Source organism: Anoplopoma fimbria, chromosome 14 (assembly GCF_027596085.1).
Source record: "Anoplopoma fimbria isolate UVic2021 breed Golden Eagle Sablefish chromosome 14, Afim_UVic_2022, whole genome shotgun sequence".
Classification (NCBI taxonomy): domain Eukaryota; kingdom Metazoa; phylum Chordata; class Actinopteri; order Perciformes; family Anoplopomatidae; genus Anoplopoma; species Anoplopoma fimbria.
This window is the reverse complement of record NC_072462.1, coordinates 2,680,876-2,700,919: the sequence shown is the minus strand read 5'-3', so window position 1 is coordinate 2,700,919 and position 20,044 is coordinate 2,680,876. Positions and strand designations below refer to the sequence as shown.

General features: G+C 40.0%; 1 protein-coding gene across 1 annotated transcript in view; it reads left to right on the top strand.

Annotated features, from left to right (window-relative positions):
• Nucleotides 1-20,044, top strand: part of zswim6 (zinc finger, SWIM-type containing 6) — a 42,472-nt gene that overhangs the window by 14,252 nt on the left and 8,176 nt on the right. The window contains exons 2-9 of the mRNA XM_054612096.1: nucleotides 9,270-9,626; nucleotides 11,071-11,219; nucleotides 11,309-11,459; nucleotides 13,590-13,769; nucleotides 14,862-15,038; nucleotides 15,171-15,317; nucleotides 16,078-16,224; nucleotides 17,565-17,822. Coding sequence (XP_054468071.1) covers nucleotides 9,270-9,626; nucleotides 11,071-11,219; nucleotides 11,309-11,459; nucleotides 13,590-13,769; nucleotides 14,862-15,038; nucleotides 15,171-15,317; nucleotides 16,078-16,224; nucleotides 17,565-17,822 — 1,566 coding nt within the window. The remainder of the gene's footprint in view (nucleotides 1-9,269; nucleotides 9,627-11,070; nucleotides 11,220-11,308; nucleotides 11,460-13,589; nucleotides 13,770-14,861; nucleotides 15,039-15,170; nucleotides 15,318-16,077; nucleotides 16,225-17,564; nucleotides 17,823-20,044) is intronic.

The window sequence follows — 20,044 nt, the reverse complement described above, 5'->3', positions numbered from 1 at the left end:
GTCTAACATTACCAAATAAATCCTCTAACTTTGTTTGCATAAATGAATTAGTTGAATGAGTTAACAGGATCATTTTACCCTGGTAAGGTTCATCACCTTCAGTGGAGCCACATTTCAGATGTCTGATGCCCAGAGTCACAGTTTACGTAAATGCAACAACATTAAGGAAGTGAACATCTTGTTGGTTCTCACTTTATGACCTTTCTGGTCTCACTTTTATGTATGTGCAGATGCAAATGTAGTATGTGTGAATGTGGATATATGAAAACGTTCTTACTGGAAAGGGTTGGCCCCCTGTTTGTTTTAAAGTCATTTTTACCGTACAGGCGACGCTTGTGACGGTATGTTGGTTAATTCAATTTAGATATGATTTGTATATTCTGAAGCTGTCAGCTCAGAGGTCAAAGGTCAAACTGGTGCTCAATAAGAGAAACTGTTGGCGTGTTCTGTAGTATACAGCAGGTTTGTCTGTGTGTGGACTGATGCAGGGAAGCATCCTGGACTTCACTTGTATCCTTCAGGTTTTTCCTCTTGGTCATTATTTTGTACACAAAACTATGTAAAATATCTGTGTACTACTTCCGCCAGTGGTTCTAAATGAAAACGTGTCGCATAGTACCACTCAGTGCAATAATATATGTGTGTAATCTGTTTTACTACTCAGTAGATGGTGAGTTCTGACCCAGAGGAGGGAAATTGTTTTATTAACTGGGGGAAAAATGCATAAACAGCTGGAGTTGCACCACCATCGTTCAGGTTACTGCGCGCTGACTTCACTCGGAGACCAAACGTCTGCCAGTGCTTTTGTTCCCACGGAGTTCACAGAGTGTTCATCTCTCCCATCGGCCTCTCGTTGGCCCGCTTCACTGATGTGAGGCCTGGTATTCCCACGCCGGCTCTTTTCCTTCTTCTTCTTCCTGGTTATTTTTGTCAGTAACAGAGCTGATGTGATCAAAGACGTGATGTAAATAATTCAGAGGGGTGAGAATACTTTCATCTTCTTTACTCTGCTTCTGTGAATGCTGCCTGAGGTTATAAAGGTGCTCAACGCTATAGACTGTCTTTAAATAATCAACATCTTTTAGCTGTTTAAAGGAATAGTTTAACATTTTGGGAAATATTTGCCCTCTTACAGAGAGATAGATACGTGGATTGATACCACTCTGATGTCTGTATGGTAAATATTAGGCTGGATGTAGTTAGCTTAGCTTAGCATAAAGACTGGAGGTAGGAAGAAGCAGCTAGCCTGGTAGGAAGTCACTGCATCCGTCCCAAAAATGGTCCAGCACTTGTAGTATAAGGTTAGCCGTTAGCAGTTTCGTTTTTTATACAATCAAGATATAACTCATACAATTAGAGAGCTAGCTGTTTACCGATGCATCCAGTCTTTATGCTAAGCTAAGCTAACTGGCTGCTGGTTTCATATTTAAATCCTCAAACTAATACGTTCACGAACACGATTCAGAGGATATTTGCTTCACTATTTAATAAACAACAATCAGATCAACATGTAAGCAAACACTAAAAGCTTTTTATTTGATTTCATTGACGTCTTGGTGGGATTCCTGTGCTCATTAGCAGCAGCGAGGCTCTCTGTGGAGGCCGCTCTGGATCTCTGGAGGGGGAACAAATGCATTTGCAGAGGAGAAGCTCTGGCCGGGCTGCTGATGGTCCTCAGAGGATAAACAAATGACTTTCACCGGGCTCGTCGGGAGAGACAGCACTCAAACAAATGCTATTAAAAGTGTGTGGGGGGGGAAAGAATCCTCTTCTGGCCCTTTTTAGAAGCTTGTTGTGAAACCTCGGATGGCCGTTATTTATCTTAGCATGGACACACTGACGTAAATAAAACGGTGAGATTGCATTTTTGTGCGTCCGTGAGGAGCCGCCTCCATCAGGGAGGCCAATGGGAGCCGCCGGTTATTATTACATGTACTCATGTACAAATGTAAAATACTTATACTTAACTTAAATATTTCCATTTCATCCTACTTTATACTTCTATAGTAGGTAAATGAATATTAGGCTTTTTACTGCAGTACTGTTATCTGACTTGAGTTTCCTTGCAGTCTCATAAAACATGATAACAATACAAATGTTTTACAAACTAATCATTTGTTTATTAAACTACTAAACGGTGTATAAAATAGTTCTAATCAGCTCCAACTCAAACAACAGACAAATGCTAATAACACATGAATACATCAGTCATATTATTACAATATATATATAATAGTAAAACACTCCCATGGGTAATTTCTCTGCATTTTAAGTACTTAAACTTTAGATTGTCTAAGTACATTTTGCTGATACTACTTGTTTTTAAGTGCTATTTCAATGCAGAACTGTATTTTCACAGTGTGGTATTAGTACATTTATTATTATTTATATCTGTTAATCCATGTGTCCACACAGTGTGTTCACATGTTCTCTATCTGTTTGTCCATTAAAGCCAAGGCTGAATTAGATAAGGAGAAGTTCCAGAGGGACCCCGAAAGCTACAAGCTTACTGTGTGTCAACAGCGTTTGTGCTAGTATTTCTTTTATTTTTTAATTTGGGCGTAAAGCAGAGAATCAACTGACATGATAAACAGCTTATTGAGGCTCTACCTTGAAGAGGATCCTTGTGTCGAACTTTTGCTTTAAAACATTTGTTATTCTTAAATCTATGTATTCAAATTATCACACAACAACCCCGTATTGTTCCAGCATACAATGTAATTGTGATTTTGGGTTTGAATATTTCATACTCAGCCTAATCAAGTCTTTACTGTAAGTCTTTATAACCTTCATTAAACTGTACAATAACAATTATTCAACTTCAATACTTCATTTAATACAGCATTTATACATTTTCTATTATACTTGTGTTATATATTGAATCATTATGTACTTAATTTACTTTTTTTTTTTACATAGTCCTCTATTTTTATTCTTCAAAAGCCTTAATTTCTATAATCCTTTCTTATATATTATATTATAAGAGCAACTGTAACGTACATATTTCTTCCAGGGGATTAATAAAGTATTCTGATCTGATTAAGGGAGGATTTATCGCAGGACTATTGTATTAGACTGCTTCAGATTTAAGATATAGGTCCGCCTAATTGAGTGTTAATCTTCTTTGTTCTTCTAGCCTCTAACTTGTTGACAGAGCTGCAACTATTAGTTGATAATTGATTAATCGAACGTCAGAAAACTAATGGACTGATATGTTTAGACATACACGTGAAGATTTTGTAGTTTCTTTCAAACAAAGAAGACATTTGAAGACAGAGTTGTCGGTAATTAGAAAAAATGTTGGCCATTTTATACACCAACAGTTAATGGAATAATCAGGAATATATCAGTTTAATCAATGATAAAGAATTGTAATGAGTATGAGAAGAGTGTAGAATCTGTGAGTTCTTTTGGTAGTTGTTTTAGTTATTTATTCATGGCTATAAAAGCCACTGAGAAGGTGGTTGTTAAGAGAAACATCCCTCCATTGAGTCATTCTTTGAGTGCGGTGGCTCAAAATGTTTCCAGTTTCCTCTCCGTTGCTTCGCTTGCAAACTCGGACAGGAAAACGGCTTCTCGAGAAAGACGCTGTTTTATAAATACCGGTGACAAGACCGATTGCAATGTCTCATGTGTTGTAAAGGAGGCCTTTCTGTTTTTCTGACAGAGCTGAGGAATTTCTGTCTGCTCGGTCGAGGAGGAATCCTTCCTCCGTGTTGTATTTCAGTGCAGTTTGTTATTTCCACAGTTCTGCTTCGAAACACGGGAGGCTGGATTGAAGGAGGAAGCAGTTAACTGGCCTAACTATTAAAAAAAAAAACCCATTAATGATTAGTGTATTTATTGTCATGCACAAACATTTATTAGTACGTCCATGCTTAAAGAAGCTGTTGGCGGTCGCTTAAGAAGGTCACAGATTGACCCAGTTAGAACAAACCCTCATTGACCTCATTTTCAGCTCACACTGAAGTGCATCTTCAAGCTCCTTACCACACACACACACACACACACACACACACACACACACACACACACACACACACACACACACACACACACACACACACACACACACCCCCCTGTCCCTGAACACATTACCTTGTTAGCTGCCGGCTTTCAAACCCAGTTGACCGAAGCTTGACCGGCCTGCTGTGCTTAGCTTTGGCTGCTAACGGTTAGCACAAGGGGCCACTTTGCTCTCCTTCTTGTTTTTTTTCTTATTTTTTTTTACATATTTAATATTAGTTCCCATGGCGATGCATGATCTAATCAGTTGATTTTGTACGGTTCTAGCATCACAGGGAAGAGGTTAGCACTAGCGTAGCAGCCTCACCACCATAAACACTTATAAGTGTAACTGGAGGCTAATAACTGGTTTCAGATCAGCAGATGGTAATCAGAGCGCCGTGGCTATTGATTGGTTGTTTACTTCTGTTTCCTTACAGCCCCCATAGGTGCCTCTGCTTCTCCACGGGTGACGGATTAGGTTCCCCAATTGTCGCTAGCAGTACACACACACACACACACACACACACACACACACACACACACACACACACACACACACACACACACACACACACACACACACACACCTTGGCTGAGAGGCTCTCACTTCCGCCTGACTGGCCAGCTTTGGAGGCTGAGCTGACTGAATGGCTGACTGGTGCGTGAAAGAGGGAGGTGTGTGTGTGTGTGTGTGTGTGTGTGTGTGTGTGTGTGAGTGTGAGTGTGTGTGTGTGTGGTGTGTGTGTGTGTGTGTGTGTGTGTGTGTGTGTGTGTGTGTGTGTGTGTGTGTGTGTGTGTGTGTGTGTGTGTGTGGGGGGATTGTCTCGTCTCTCCGGCTTTTGTGTGCTGAGAGTTAAATGAAGGCTTTGGCCACATAGCTGAGAAATGACCCCCTGCAGCCACAGTTTGAGCGGGCGACGTTGCACACAGCCTTGAAGCTCTCCTCAGGCTGAACTCTGTAGGGAGCCGAGATGATGCTCTTTCACAGGCAAACGTCCCGGCCTTGTTTTAAACCCCCCCTCCTCCTCCTCCTCCTCCTCACTGAGACATCGTCCCCACTTAATCCTGTAGAGACGGCTTAAATTGATTACCCCGGGCTTAATTGTGTTAAACCGCGGTTTCCATGCGAGTGAGTTCAGAGTTATCTGCAGGTCTTTAAAAGTGTATTAGCATTGAATGTAGTTTCTTCAAAAAAGTTTTAAATGTAACTTGCATATCTATATCTTCATCTACTTTCTGGAATCTGTATTTTCTTTTGCCTGCTACGGACAGTATACAACTACGTATAGCTTCAAAGTGAGATTGTTTCGATATTGGATTTTGCTGCAGGAGGCTGTTCAATTGTTTTTTAGTGCAGTTTCATTCAGCGCCATCAGACCTGTAGCAAACTACAATCACCAACAATCATTACTGCTAGCTACAGCAGCCAGGAAGTTAATCGTGTAATACATCACCTCTTATTGTTTAGGGTTTTTTGCCAAGAGTCGGCTGATAGGATAGATGACCCTCTCATGTCCGCAGAGTAATGTTTTATAGCTGGAGCCAGCAGCCGGTTAGCTTAGCTTAGCATAAAGACTGCATACGGGGGAAACTGCTAGCCTAGCGTTGTCCCAAAGGGACCCCAACAAATCTCTCTAACCAGCAAATCTAAAGTGTAAAAGCAAAGTTGTGGTTATGTGCTTTTGGTTATTTCTTGTCCAGAACATGCTAGGTGTTTCTCCCTGCGTCAAGTCTTTATGCTAAGCTAAGCTAAGCTAACTAATCTCCTGGTTCCAGCATCATGTTTAATGGATTTATTCTTCTCATCTAACTCCTCAATGTTTCCCAAAACGTTGAACCAACTATATCCTTAGGAATTATTGTTATATTGTAGTAATGCATAATTCCGTCCCTGCTGGTTTTCCATCATTCTTTCATACTTTCGCATTCGGTGTTGACTTTAAAAACATCTTTTAAAGTCTTAAATACAAATTTGTGAACTCTGCAGAAATGCAGTTTTTTCTGTTATTGGGAGTGAAGGAGTTAAGTTTGGTTGCTACGCCGGTGCACAGAGCTGTATTATGCAAGCTGTGGAGCGCAGACACGCTGAGAGGAAGTGCATTACAGAATGCTGAGCTCAGGGCTTTGGCCCGCCGCCAAGCTTACACACACACACACACACACACACACACACACACACACACACACACACACACTCACACTCAGCTGAGGGCATACCGATTTTTCCAGCAGCACAGCGCTCCTCCTCCTCCTCCTCTTCCTCGAGTCACACTCTCTCTTTCTGTTACGTCAGTAGTTCAGCTGTAGGCCAGGCATGACTGGGGCAGCATGCTTTTCTGTGTACGTGTGTGTGTGTGTGTGTGTGTGTGTGTGTACGTGTGTGTGTGTTTAAAAAGACAGGATGTGGATTTCGTGCCGATCCAGTGTGTGTTTGTGCAGTTTTTCTTCTTTTCTATTTCTACACAAGTTTCTCTCTCGGATAGTCTTTGAGGCCTCTTTGTGTTTCTGCTCAGCTCCGTATCACAGGAGCTCCACCACACACAGAGACACCCACTCTGTTTACAACGATCTTCCACCCAGCAGGGCCGATATGTGTCAGCTCTGTGTCACATGTTAAATGGAAACCGTATCTCACTGCCAACGTTCCCGGCAGAATAGAGGCCGTTTATTTGTGTTTTATTTATGATCTTCACCTTTTTAATTGTTTACTTTTTAGCGTGGGAATATTTTGGATTTGAACCTCACCGTACACCGGTTTATACTCATGACGCTTAACCGTTTATCTTATTTACATTTCTGGCATTGAGAACAGTTTTGTTTTTTGCACCCTTATATTTGTAATCTTGATTGTTTTCTTTTTGTTTTTTATTTTCGCTCTTTCCTACTTTGTGCTGCAACTGATGCACGACCATTTCCCTCTGGATGAATAAAGTTTTAGCTTATTTAAAACAAAGAGCTGTCTATATTCAAGTCACTATTTCAGCTACAGTCACTGTTGCTATAATAAATGGTAATGGAACAACTCTGAAATATGGCATATAAGTATTACAGACGGCAAATGTTGATGGCTGTGATAGCAGGATGTGGTGGCCCACAGTGTCTAGATATAGGAATCATTTCTTTATTTTACATTAGCTTTTTCTGTCTGCTCCCAGTTGATTTAAATTCCCCCACAGACAGGATATTTGATGTAGCATTTTCCATTTTCTTAGGTTCATACTATCATTTAATAATGCTGTCTGTCATCTGTCAGTCTGCGTGACAACATGATGCAGGAGAAGGACGTCTATCATCGCTGGCTAACAAATAAAACAACATTGTTTACCTCAAAATGCTTTTATCAAACCGTACGATACAGTAATTGTATCGTATGTTGTATGTTTGTGTGTCATAAAGAACAATCCCTTCAGTGAAACTGAAACAGTACAGTTGTTCACACTCTGCTAAATGTACGTACACCGATGATAAACTCCCACTGTTTTTCAGCAGTTATGCTCTGATCGAGCTTCTGACGCATCTGTTATCTCTGGTAACCCAATAACCAAGTGAGATACATACTTTTACACACATAGATTGTCTACTTCTTGTCACTACGGCAGTATTTTGCACATACAGTTTGCCGTCTGCTCTATCTCATCTGGTTTGACCCAATATTGTGGCTCTGACGTGCGGCTACTGTGTTTTCAAATCTATGTTAGTCGTGTGTTTTTGTTAAAGATTGAAAACGATCCTTCTCTTTAAATCAGAAAGCATCAACGTTTATTTTACTGTCAGAGACTCGGATACCTGATCTTAAAGAAACCAGAGTTCAAGAAGCAAGTTTAAGGTCAAATCCACATTGAAATCTGCTCCTCTGTCTTTGTTTACATTCCAGCAGACGCTCACAGAGACCTATAGGCTTCAGATTGAGAGGGGTTCAGGGTACAAAAGCAGGGTTCTGCCTGGTGGTGAAATGATCCCGTCAATCCTGAGAGAGGGCGGGTTGGGGGTGTTCAGGGTTAAGGAAAGCACTGGAGGTGTTGTGGAAGGGAAATGAAAAAGGAAATGAGAATATTTAGTGGAGCTTTATGCTCGCCTCCCTGTCCTTTCACTTCTCCGCCTTTCTCTTCCATTTTCTGCTTCTTTTACTTCTTTCACCAGATCAAAGTTAGGTTGAGCTGCATTGATATGGAGTTTCTGGTTTGATGTTTTGCACAGAATCCATCAGAAACAGATGTAGAGGTAGAGAAAAGTAGTTAATGTGCAAGTGTCCTTTTTTATTTTTTGGGCATTTAAAGGAACAGTGTGTTGCATTTAGTTGGATCTCCTGGCAGAAATGGAATATATAAGTATGTAAAGTATGTTTTCTTTAGTGTGTAATCATCTGAAAATAGTTGTTTTTGATGGAGCAGGTCCTCATCATGGGAGGGCCGAAATGTTTCTACAGTAGCCCAGAAAGGACAAACCAAACCCTGGCTCTAGATAAGGTCATTCACGTTTCGGTGTTTTCATGTCGGCCATTGTAGTTCTCCTACACGCTTGGCACACAGGAGAAGTTTCAGTTGGTTGCAATTAACAATGGATCCCATGACTTTGTTTGTAGATGGGGAACTTTGAGAAGCATTTTATCGTCTTTCTTGTTCGGGTTGTGGTTCACGTTCACCGCTCTCATAGCGCCGTTTCAGCAAAAAACTTCCACTGTACACTTCCTGTCCAGCACCAAAAGGAAGACGGACACATTTAGAGACTAGCTAGTGAGCATAGTGGAGCATTTAGTAGCTAAAGACACAGATATTTCCTTCAGGAGGTGGTGGAGACCAAAAACAGAGCTAAAAGAGAGAGAATACTGCATGCTTACGCTTTCTGCTCTCGTTTGTGGGCTTTTTGTTTGTTTATGAGCTTATGGATTCACCTGTCTTCTGAAATGTGATATTCATATTCATATTATGCTATCTCTTTTTCTTATTTTATGTTTTATTGTTCAATTTAATATTACTTTAACATCAGGCTGAGGGACATCAGTATTTGTGGCACATTTATTGTGATGTTGATCAATGTGCATCTTCCCTGACAGAGAATAAAAACATAAATTTAGTGAATATTGGCTGGTTGCAAAAACATTACTACAAATTGAGCCATATCGTCATAAAAAGAAACATCTCGGCTTAAACGTTTATGTTTAAATTAAGCGTTTTTATTTTATTTTGTACGAAAGCTACTCAGTGAACTTACTCATTAACTCCAGATGATTAACCGTAAATATTTCCTCTGTTTCTCTGCAGGGTTCCACCTCAGCGGCACAGTGAGAGAACCGGCCACGTCCTCGGAGCCCGAGCTGCTCTGCAACGTCAGCGTCAGCTTCGACCGCTGCAAAATCACCGCGGTGACATGCAGCTGCGGCAACAAGGACATCTTCTACTGCGCCCACGTGGTGGCGCTCTCGCTGTACCGAGTACGGAAGCCCGAGCAGGTCAAGCTGCGCCTGCCCATCTCAGAGACTCTTTTCCAGATGAACAGGGATCAGCTGCAGAAGTTCGTCCAGTACCTGATCACGGTGCACCACACCGAGGTGCTGCCGACGGCGCAGAAGCTGGCCGACGAAATCCTGTCGCAGAACTCGGAGATCAACCAGGTTCACGGTGAGTGGAGAGAATGATGGGGAGGGTTTGGGATTTAAACATGCAATGGAAGTACAGACGCCAACGAGGAAAAGAAGGTAGTTGTGTTAGATTTCCTCCATCTCGCTCTGGTGGAGGCCGACGTCCTCGGAGACGACTCAGGAAAAACAAGCTGTTTATGGAGAACCGGAGGGAAACGCACACTGATGACTCCAATGCATGAAGTGTGGAAGCGTTTGTGAGGAGATTCTTGTTATGTGCATCACAAAAACATTAAGAAACACTGCATGTAGAATTTCATATTGTAAAAACAAAAAAATCTCTTAAAGCATTATGAATATGTAAAAAAATCTGTTCACATATTTACGATATATGTTGTGCTATGATGTTATATACTGTCAAGGTTTGTGTTTATGGCTGGAGCTACAAAGATGAATTGATTTTTGGATCAGTTGTCCACTATTACTACTACTACTACTACTACTACTACTACTACTACTACTACTACAACAAGTACAAATTGTCAGATTCCACCTTCTTAAATGTGAATATTTTCTGGATTCTGACGGTAACAGATTATATTTGAGTTGTGGATAAAACAACACTTTTGAGGACATCATTTTGTGATTTTAGAATTACAAATTCTATGTTTCTTTTGAATACTTTATGGTTGAATGTGTTGTATATGGTACTATTTTTGGATATGTATTGTAGTAGTATGTGTACTGCTTTGCCTTTTTGTGGTAATCTGCAGCACTTTGAGTTACAGTAATATTCCTCATTCCAATTTGTATACTTGTACACATTTATTTTTAGCAAAAACAAATGATTCAGCAGCTTAAAGCTCATGATGTCTTTTTGAGGGAGACTTTCTTTGCAGATACTAGTACTGCTTTTTCATCTGTAATAAGTTTTAGTGTTTAGTGATATTTAAGTGTTGCATGCTGGTTATTGTTGCAGAGTTGATCAGTGTTTAATGATAACCAGCTCTGCATTAATGCACTCATGCAGACGGTGAACTATGTGCTGATGAGGCGTTTTCATGTCTGCTCCTCCGTGAAAAGAGAAATACTTTCCACCAGTGCTTGCATTTATATAACAAACCTTTAGTACTGTACAAAAGTCCAAAATCTGATGTACTTGAAGATTAACCTTTTCTGCTGCTTTATACTTCTACGACACTGCATTTATTTGATGACTTTATTGTTAGTTCTCAAGAAACCCAGCAATATATTAATTGATGAAAACATTAATGCATCAATAATAATTACAATCAAATAATATGATATTATTTTGAAATTGGCTGTTGTGCATAAGTAAGATGAATATTTTGATATAAATATAAGTATTTCTCCTTTTGCACAAGTAACAGATCAGCGTCCTTCTTCCCCCGCTGAATGTGGTAAACTGATGAATGAATCTGAGCGTTAATGTCTTGCTGACTGGTTTCCTTTGTTCGGTTCAGGAGCTCCAGATCCGACGGCGGGCGCCAGCGTGGACGACGACAACTGCTGGCATCTGGACGAGGAGCAGGTTCAGGAACAGGTCAAGCTCTTCCTCTCCCAGGGCGGGTACCACGGCTCGGGGAAGCAGCTCAACTTACTGTTCAGCAAGGTAACACAATCACTCCCAACACACATAACGTCATGGTGCTGCACTCCAACGGCTATGCTTACCCACAATGCACCACGACGTCTCTGCAGGTGAGGGAGATGCTGAAGATGAGGGACTCCAACGGAGCTCGCATGTTGACGCTGATCACAGAGCAGTTCATGGGCGACCCCAGACTGGCGCTGTGGAGGCAACAGGGAACCACCATGACTGACAAGTACAGACAGCTGTGGGATGAACTAGGTAACACACACACACACACACACACACACACACACACACACACACACACACTTACATACAGCAGCATATTTTGTGGCATCAACCAGTTTAATATGTCAATCTTTCTGCATTTAAATGTCAACAATCAAACATATTTTACGAACAGCGTCAAAGAAACACAGATTCTCAACACAAAGCTGCTTTTATTCAGTGTTTTAATCAGCGGGTCGGTTTGTTTTGGAGAGGAGGAGACCTCTGTGGTAGAAAACCTCCTGAACCATGAACACTGAAGGAATTCTAACAACTCCCATGATCCCACGCTGCTTCAACATGTCACAAAGCCCTATCTGTTGTTAGCGTTTTCATTGAGAGACTGCTAGTGGCTGAAAATAGATTTTTTAGGTACTTGTATTTCTGGTTTTTGTCCAATTTATGCCACTTTTATGAAGCGATTAATCAACACCAAATTTGCTTATTAAATAATAATAATAATAATATATATTTTAATAAATAAACAGTTGTAAAGATTCGATGATCGTGTGCAGAATCACCTTCGCTCTCTGTTGCACGTTTGATATAAAACAGCTGAACACTGATTGACTTAAGTTATTTTTTTTATGATGGAAATCGATCAAAATCTCCTGAAAACAGAAGTCTTGGCTTCACTAGGAAACCGAACAGTGATGCAACATGTAACACGCAGCAGCCTCGAGGTTACGATCCTCTTCTTTCACACCTTCTGTAGCTTCTTGCTTTGCATTTCGTCACTCTCCACGTCTGACATCATTTTCCTGGCGCTCTGTTTTCCCCTCCTCGTTGTTGTCCTTGAAGCAGCCCTAACAAAGAGACGGAGGATAAAGCCTCCCTCCTCTCCGGTCCCCTCCCCCCATCCTCAGCCTCCCTCCTGCATTCACTCCCCCCTTCCCTTCCCTTTCCTTCCCTCCTGTCCTCCCTTTTCTCACTTCACTTCCTCTCTTTTCTTCTTCTGTTTCATTTTGTCATCTGTCATCTGCTATTTATCCTTTAACGTGTCCATTGTTCCGTCCTCGCTCTCTTTGTGTGTTCCTTCTCCAACCTGTATCCAGTGTCTTCTTCTCTTCAGCCAACAAAGCCGATGATCTCCGCTCACGTTTTCACACTTTGATTCATTGTTTCACTGATTTCTGTTTAATATTATAAATATTTTAAATAATATAAAAGTATTCTCTGGATTCAGCTGCTTCAATGTGTCGATTGGCTGCTCTATTTATATCAAAGATAACAAACTATTTAAGGGTTTTAGACTGTTTCTTTTTATTAATTTTTTATATAAGACTCTTGAAAACGTTCTCTTGGACTTTGGGGAAATAATAACAGTGATTATTCTCTATTTTCTGACATTTAATAAGACAAGAAAAAAATCAGCAAATTAATTGATAAAGAAATAAATGAAACCTTTCATACCTAATCATTAAATGTCTTCTATCATTTAGAAGACATTCAGTGTTATTAAAACACGTTTAACCACCTTTCCAAAGCTGTTTTTCAGTAATGAGACCATTGTTGGGATTTAACCTTAAAGATACCTCTAGTAATCTAAAAAGTCATTGTTTTTTCCACCTCAAAATAAATATATTTATAGTATAAATAGTACTTTTTGTTATCTTATTAATAATCTAGCAAAAACTGGTGATTGTTCTCCTTCTTTTCTTTTTCTGTGAATCAGCAGAATAAATACTTTTTCATTAAATGTAGTTGTTTTGTATCCAAGTGGACTGTTTTGTCAAGTTCAAAGCCAAACATTTTATGGTTCCAGTTTTCTGAAACGTGAGAATTTGATGCTTTTTGTTGACTCACATTATAATAAATTAAATATATCAGGGATTTTAGACTGAACAAGGAAACTGTGATGGACATTTTTCACTTTTTTCTGAAGGGAAACAGACCGAACGATAACGGAAGGTGCTTTTATAATTTAACTTTGCGTTATTCTGCTCTACTTTACTATTTCAAAGAGGTGAAAATCACACTGAGCAACTAATTCTGTGGTATATTTTGTACACTAACGATTACCAGCGTTGTGTTTCTGCAGGATAAGAGTTAGTGTTTGTGTGTGTGTGTTATATCTCCTGATGGTGATGTGTGTGTGTGTGTGTGTGTGTGTGTGTTCAGGAGCCCTGTGGATGTGCATCGTGCTGAACCCCCACTACAAACCCGAGCAGAAGGGTTTCTGGCTCCGACAGCTTCGGAGGTGGAACGGCGTGGACGTCTGCCCCTTGGAGGACGGTAACCATGGCAGCGAGCTGACCAATCTGACCAACGCTCTGCCCCAGGGCCCTCCAGGCAACCCAGGTGAGATGACACCCGGAGAGGAGAGACGACGTTTTTTAAATCCCAAATCCTCTTCTGCATTACATCTTAAGGTTTCTTTCTCTCCTCTCCTGCAGCATCTCCTCCTCCTCCTCCTCCTCCTCCTCCTCCTCCTCCTCCTCCCTCCCCCTTCATCTGTATTAACACTCTTAAGTCTTCAATCTCCCCCTTCCTGCCCTCCCCCCTCTCTTTTAATCAAGTCTCCCGCCTTCAATCTCCGTGCCTTCAAGCCTTATTACCTTTTTACTGTGGCTAATAGAATGAGCCTAATAACACAGTTGAGATCCTGCAGCTTTTTTTTTTCCTTTCTCCACCAAATCGGAGAAAGTGGAGACACACGAACGTTTCTATCAGCTGGTAATAAAAATGTTTCCAATGAGAAGACAGGCGCTGTTATTACTGCTGCTGTTTGCTCCGTAATGGCTCCTGGTTTGGATGTGATCCACATTTTTTTGACACTGTAGACTCCAATATATCTATATATGAAAATATATGGATATTATAATTTTTTTGTCTTGCTCTTATGTACATTTTCAGGGCTACAGTTCCTATTTTTTGGGGGGGCTGCTACAATTTGAGCCCCGTTTTTTATCCTATATTTGTTTACATTTTGGCACCATTCATAATATGCTGTCAGCAGTTCCTATTTGCATTTTCCTATTTATGGATATACAGACTATATACAACCGTCACTGGATTACTTTGATACTGAAAAAAACTTTTCTCTGGAAGTTCTGGAGCTATAAGAAATGTATTTTTTCTATGATTTCTGAGTGGATTTATGGACATAATGATATCGTTGGAAAGAGTAAGATTCACCAAATCTAAAACGATGTGTCTCATGTCTATGTAACCATGTTTGACTGAGTTATGACTGTGAAATCCGACACAAAGTGCAGCACATTTAAGGGTCTTAAAGCTCTTAAAAGCCTCTGTGTGTTTGTGTCACGATCACTGCTGTTTCAAATCAATCTACAGTTACTAACTTCCCAGCATGCACCTGTCCTTTCCCCCTCACACAGCATCTTTGCATCACCGTTCTAAAAACCCGACGTGTTCGTGTCTCTCTCACAGATCCACTGACCCGGCCTCACCGGACCGTGTTCACGAGGGCGATCGAGGCCTGCGACCTGCACTGGCAGGACCCCCACCTGCAGCACATCATCACCGAGGACCACTACGCCAACTACTGTTACCACGACAACCTCAACAGCTCCCTCTTCGACGCCCGAGGGTGGCCCCTGTGGCACGGTGAGAGAGCCGGCGACCCGTAGTACAGAGGGGGGGGGGGGTTATCAATAAGGATGAAATAAGAGAAAGACAACTAAACATCTTTTCTTCTTCTTCTTCTTCTTCTTCTTCTTCTTCTTCTTCTTTCTTTAGAGCACGTCCCGACGGCGTGCGCCCGAGTGGACGCACTGAGATCACACGGTTACCCGAAGGAAGCACTCAGGCTCGCCATCGCCATCGTCAACACACTGAGGAGGCAACAGCAGAAACAGCTGGAGTTCTTCCGCACGCACAAAAAAGGTCAGTTTCTACTTCAGTGTCCAATTTATATATTTTAATTGAGGCTTCTAGTTTTTCATCCAGCTGTATTTTGCCTCATAAAACATTGAATGGCTTATTAAAGCTCGAGTCTTTTTGTAGACAAAGATTTTGTTTCCCTAGAAAACTCAAACAAAGAAAAATAAGAAATAATGCATGACGTGCTGAAAGCAAAACAGTAATAAAAGACATTAAGCGATGACCCACTTGCTTTACAATACTACAAATATAATTTTTTAGTTTCATTAGCTCTGCCTTTTAAAATTACAAATATGCACATTTTCTGTGTTTTCCGTTTCAACATTACAGTCCTGAACAGTCTTTTGTCTTGAATTTCATTCACAAAGGATTTCATTCTTTTGTTTCCCCGCCTGTCAAGAAACATTAGTTATAACCTTTTTTAATGCGTGTTTTGTCGACTGTTGGGAGAAATTAATTCAATTTAATTATCTTTTAATCAATTTATCAATTTTCTGCCACTTATCTGGGGCCAAGTCACATTAATTGAGTTATTATATTACAAAGATTTATTGTTATTTACAGCTGGGAAGGCCTGACAAAAATATGATAAAAATGTCAACAAATGACATTACTTACTTAATAAATAATTCTTCACAGTTCTTTTACCAGTTGACAAACGGTAAGGGTTTTAAAATTCACTTTGTCTTAAATTAGGTTAAAAAAAAACAAACAAGCACTGAGTATAAATGTATAACAATAGTTTGTGTTTGTGTTATTCCAGAGCTGCTCCATAAAGGCATAACATCGGTGACCAACATGGAGGGCTGGGTGGGCCACCCTCTGGACCCCATCGGCACTCTGTTCAGCACCCTGATGGAGACGGGGCGGGGCAGCGAGGACGGAGGCTCCGCACACCTCGACTTCTCAGGTACAAACACGGATACACAGGGATGGGAAAAGTACTCAGATTCTTTATATTGTAGTAAAAGTACCAATACAACGATGTAAAAGTACTTTATTACAAGTTAAAGTGCTTTGTTCTGAAGTGTCTGAAGAAAAAGAGCATTTATTAAAAAATGTTAGATCATTGATGAATCAATTTTAGAGCATAATGTTACTGTTATGTTCCCAACATAGGGGTCGGGCCCCTCTAAAGGGTCGCCAGATAAAACTGAGGGGTCCAAAGATAATTAATTGGAGAGAAGAAGAAGCAGCTTTTCTGACTTCTCTACAGTTTTTTTGTGAAAAAGTCACAAGCTAAAATGGTTGGAAACTTCCAGATTCATCTTTCAAAAATGTGTTTTTAATGTAAGATTGGAATCTTTTTGCTATACAAAGTATCAGAAAATGAAAACACTCAAGCAAAGTACCTCAAAATGGCCCTTAAGTACAGTACTTTAGTACTTCGATACAGTACACAAACACACATTTTCCTCGACTGCAGTGATTGCGTCTTACCCTCGGGCTGCAATCAGCGCTGATGACACAGACGAGCTGATTGGCCTGCAGTCATCCTCCAATAACAGCTCATGAATAAGAAATGCAGCAGGAAAAACACTCCAATTAAAATGCATTAATTATGCAGCGGAGGGGGAAAAGAGGGGAGGACGGGGGGGAGCTCAGCGAGACGGCTTTCAATAAACTGCAGCCGGAGAGGACGCTGGTTGTTCTGGTTTCAGTTTGTTTCTCCTCTAAACTGATGAAGCTGCTGCACGGGAAGAAGTCGTGAAAGCATTCTGCTATTTATTTATTTAATTTATATATTTTTTTATTTATTTATATATTTATATATATATAAATCAATATATTGATTTATATATAAATATATATATATTTTTAAAATATATTTATATTTTTATTTATTTATATATATTTAAATATCTAAATAAATATATCAATATATTTATTTATATATATATTTATTTATATATTTATTTATATATATATATATATATATGTGTGTGTGTGTGTGTGTGTGTGTGTGTGTGTGTGTGTGTGTGTGTGTGTGTGTGTGTGTGTGTGTGTGTGTGTGTGTGTGTGTGTGTGTGTGTGTTCATTAGGGACCGTTAACTCTCCTGGGATGGACAGTGAGTTCTGCCAAAGTATCATTAAGCCGTTAAAACACATGATTACCGTCCTCAGGAGGATACACACTGAAAAAGAACACCAGAACCAACAAATAGATCAATAGGTTTATCAATACTCTTTATCAATACTCTTTACTCCCCCCCACCTCTAAGTCATCTCTCCCCCCTCCTCCCCCTTTAGGCTCGGGTTCATGTAGGAGGACGGAGCATCCTGTGGTGTCGGCGGAGCGTTTCCTGGAGGAAGGCGAGTCGTTCTCGTCTCTGGCGGCGGAGACGGCTCTGATTGGCTTAGGGCAGCAGAGGGCGATGCCCGACGGCCTCTACGCTCAGGAGAAAGTGTGTCGCAACGAAGAGCAGCTATTGGCCAGGCTCCAGGAGGTCAACTTAGACGACGCGCTGGTGAAGATCTTCAGGAAACAAGCCGCTTTCATGCTAGAGGGTGAGTCAACGTCAAAGAGTGTAACAGTATATAAAGCTGGTCAGACTAAATAACACATCTCAACATTTTGCCGGAGCGTTTTTTTTCACTATTTCTGGACGTTTTGTAAACCAAACAATCAAATATTTAAAATAATCTTTACTTGGAATCCTTCTTAAGTGAAGCAAAAAGCCAAATTGACTCCTATTGTAACTTTGGAATGCTAACAGGCTGGTGCAATGTTGACCATGCTCAAGATCTTAGTTTAGCTTGTTAGCAGACTGTTTAACATATAAAGGAATACTTTGCATTTTGGGAACTGTGTTTATTCACTTTTTTTGCTGAGAGAAAATTAGAAGATTGATACCTCTCATGTTTGTCTGCTAAATATGAAGCTAACAAGATACACAAAATTTAGCTTAGCATAAAGTCTAATACTAATCTAATCCGTCACAGAATAAACAAATTCCACTGTCTCCACTGTACAAGTTTAAATAATATATATATATATATGTTTTTATTTTTATTTTTATATATATATATTTTTTTTATATATTTATAAAAAAACAGACCTTTTATGTGTTATTATACTTGGCCATTAAAGCTGATTCAGATATAACTATATATATATTAATTAGAGACTGCATCATTTCTATAAAACCAAGACCCTCCCAAGCATTATAATCATTTCTTCTGGAAAAGAAACTAAACGAAAGCCATCTTTTGTTAAATGACTATCAGATCTTTTATGAATGAATGAATCCGGGATTAGACGCCCTCCACTGCTGTCAAACCCCCCCCACAAAAACAACAACATAATCCTCTGTGAGCTTCAGAGGTGAGGCCTGAATGCAAATTGTATTACCTTTTAGACGGAGCCATGCTAGCAGTTTCCCCGTTTCTAGTCTTCATGCTAAGCTAAGCTAACCGTCTACTGACTATCTTCAGGAACAGACTTGAGGTTTATTTATTTTCTGAACTAATCTCTCTGCAAACAAACAAACAAACAAAGTGCATATCCTCAAATGTCGAACTGTTCCCTTAAATGCTTCCAAACAAAGCAGAGACACACATCATCTACACACAGGAAGACTTCACACCCTGAACCACAGCCCACTCTTTGTGCTTTTATTGTCTGTTGTGTCAACTCTGTGTTCTTTTCTGTGCCGCATGTGTACATTTACACTTTGTACTTCTGTACTCACAAGTACACGAGTGTATTGTTTGTATTGTCAGTCTGTTTGCTGTGTGTGTGTGTGTGTGTGTGTGTGTGTGTGTGTGTGTGTGTGTGTGTGTGTGTGTGTGTGTGTGTGTGTGTGTGTGTGTGTGTGTGTGTGTGTGTGTGTGTGTGTGTGTGTGTGTGTGTAAGATGTGTCTCATCGTGGTTCAAGGCCGTCTACTGATTGAGCCACTAAACCTCTCAGATTGTGAGGCCAACAGGAAGTCTTTATCATCTTATTGTCAACAAATCCCATGAAAAGATCAAAACCAACGATAAATTGATCCTTTTTAAGTATCAATATCCTGATATCTCTTCTTCCTCTGAGTCATAGTGCTCCATTAAAACACTCCTTCATCCACATGATGATTAATCCGCCGTATAAAGTAACCCCAGACTGATCCTTAGAACTTCATTATGATTCATTATACGCCACATTTTTAAAATTTGTAATGACATGCAACATTTGTGACGAAAAAATGTTTCAGAGTAATCCATCAAAAACTTAATTTACTTGCTTTAAAACTTCAAATGGCTTCATATACTTCAGCTTCATATCACTTTTCCTACGTCCCAAGTTCATTCTTTAGACTTTGTGATCCGACCAGAATTCACCAGAGCATCAAATGTGGATTAATCCACAGCTGAAAATAGTCCCCAACAAATGCAGTATTTTCTCCTGATAAAAACCAGCTGTTTTAGGAGATTATTAAGCATTTTTTTTTATATGATTAAACTTTATATTTGTGTCCCGCTTTTAAAGGTTTATGTCCTCTTTAGTATTTAGAGACAGACCAACACATTGTTGGTTTTGGTCTTTGCACAAAAAGATCAAAAAGCAGAAATAAAACCAGTCTTATCCTTTAAAATATGGACATTTTTTAAAATCAAACTACTGCTTTAATCTAGAATTGAGTTATTATCTTAAAGAAAAGCAGTAATGAAAGTAATTTAAACAAAGTGTGCAGAGAAGTAAAGGTTGGATTCGTCTTAATTTCTTTCCCTAGAATCCCATGACCCTTAA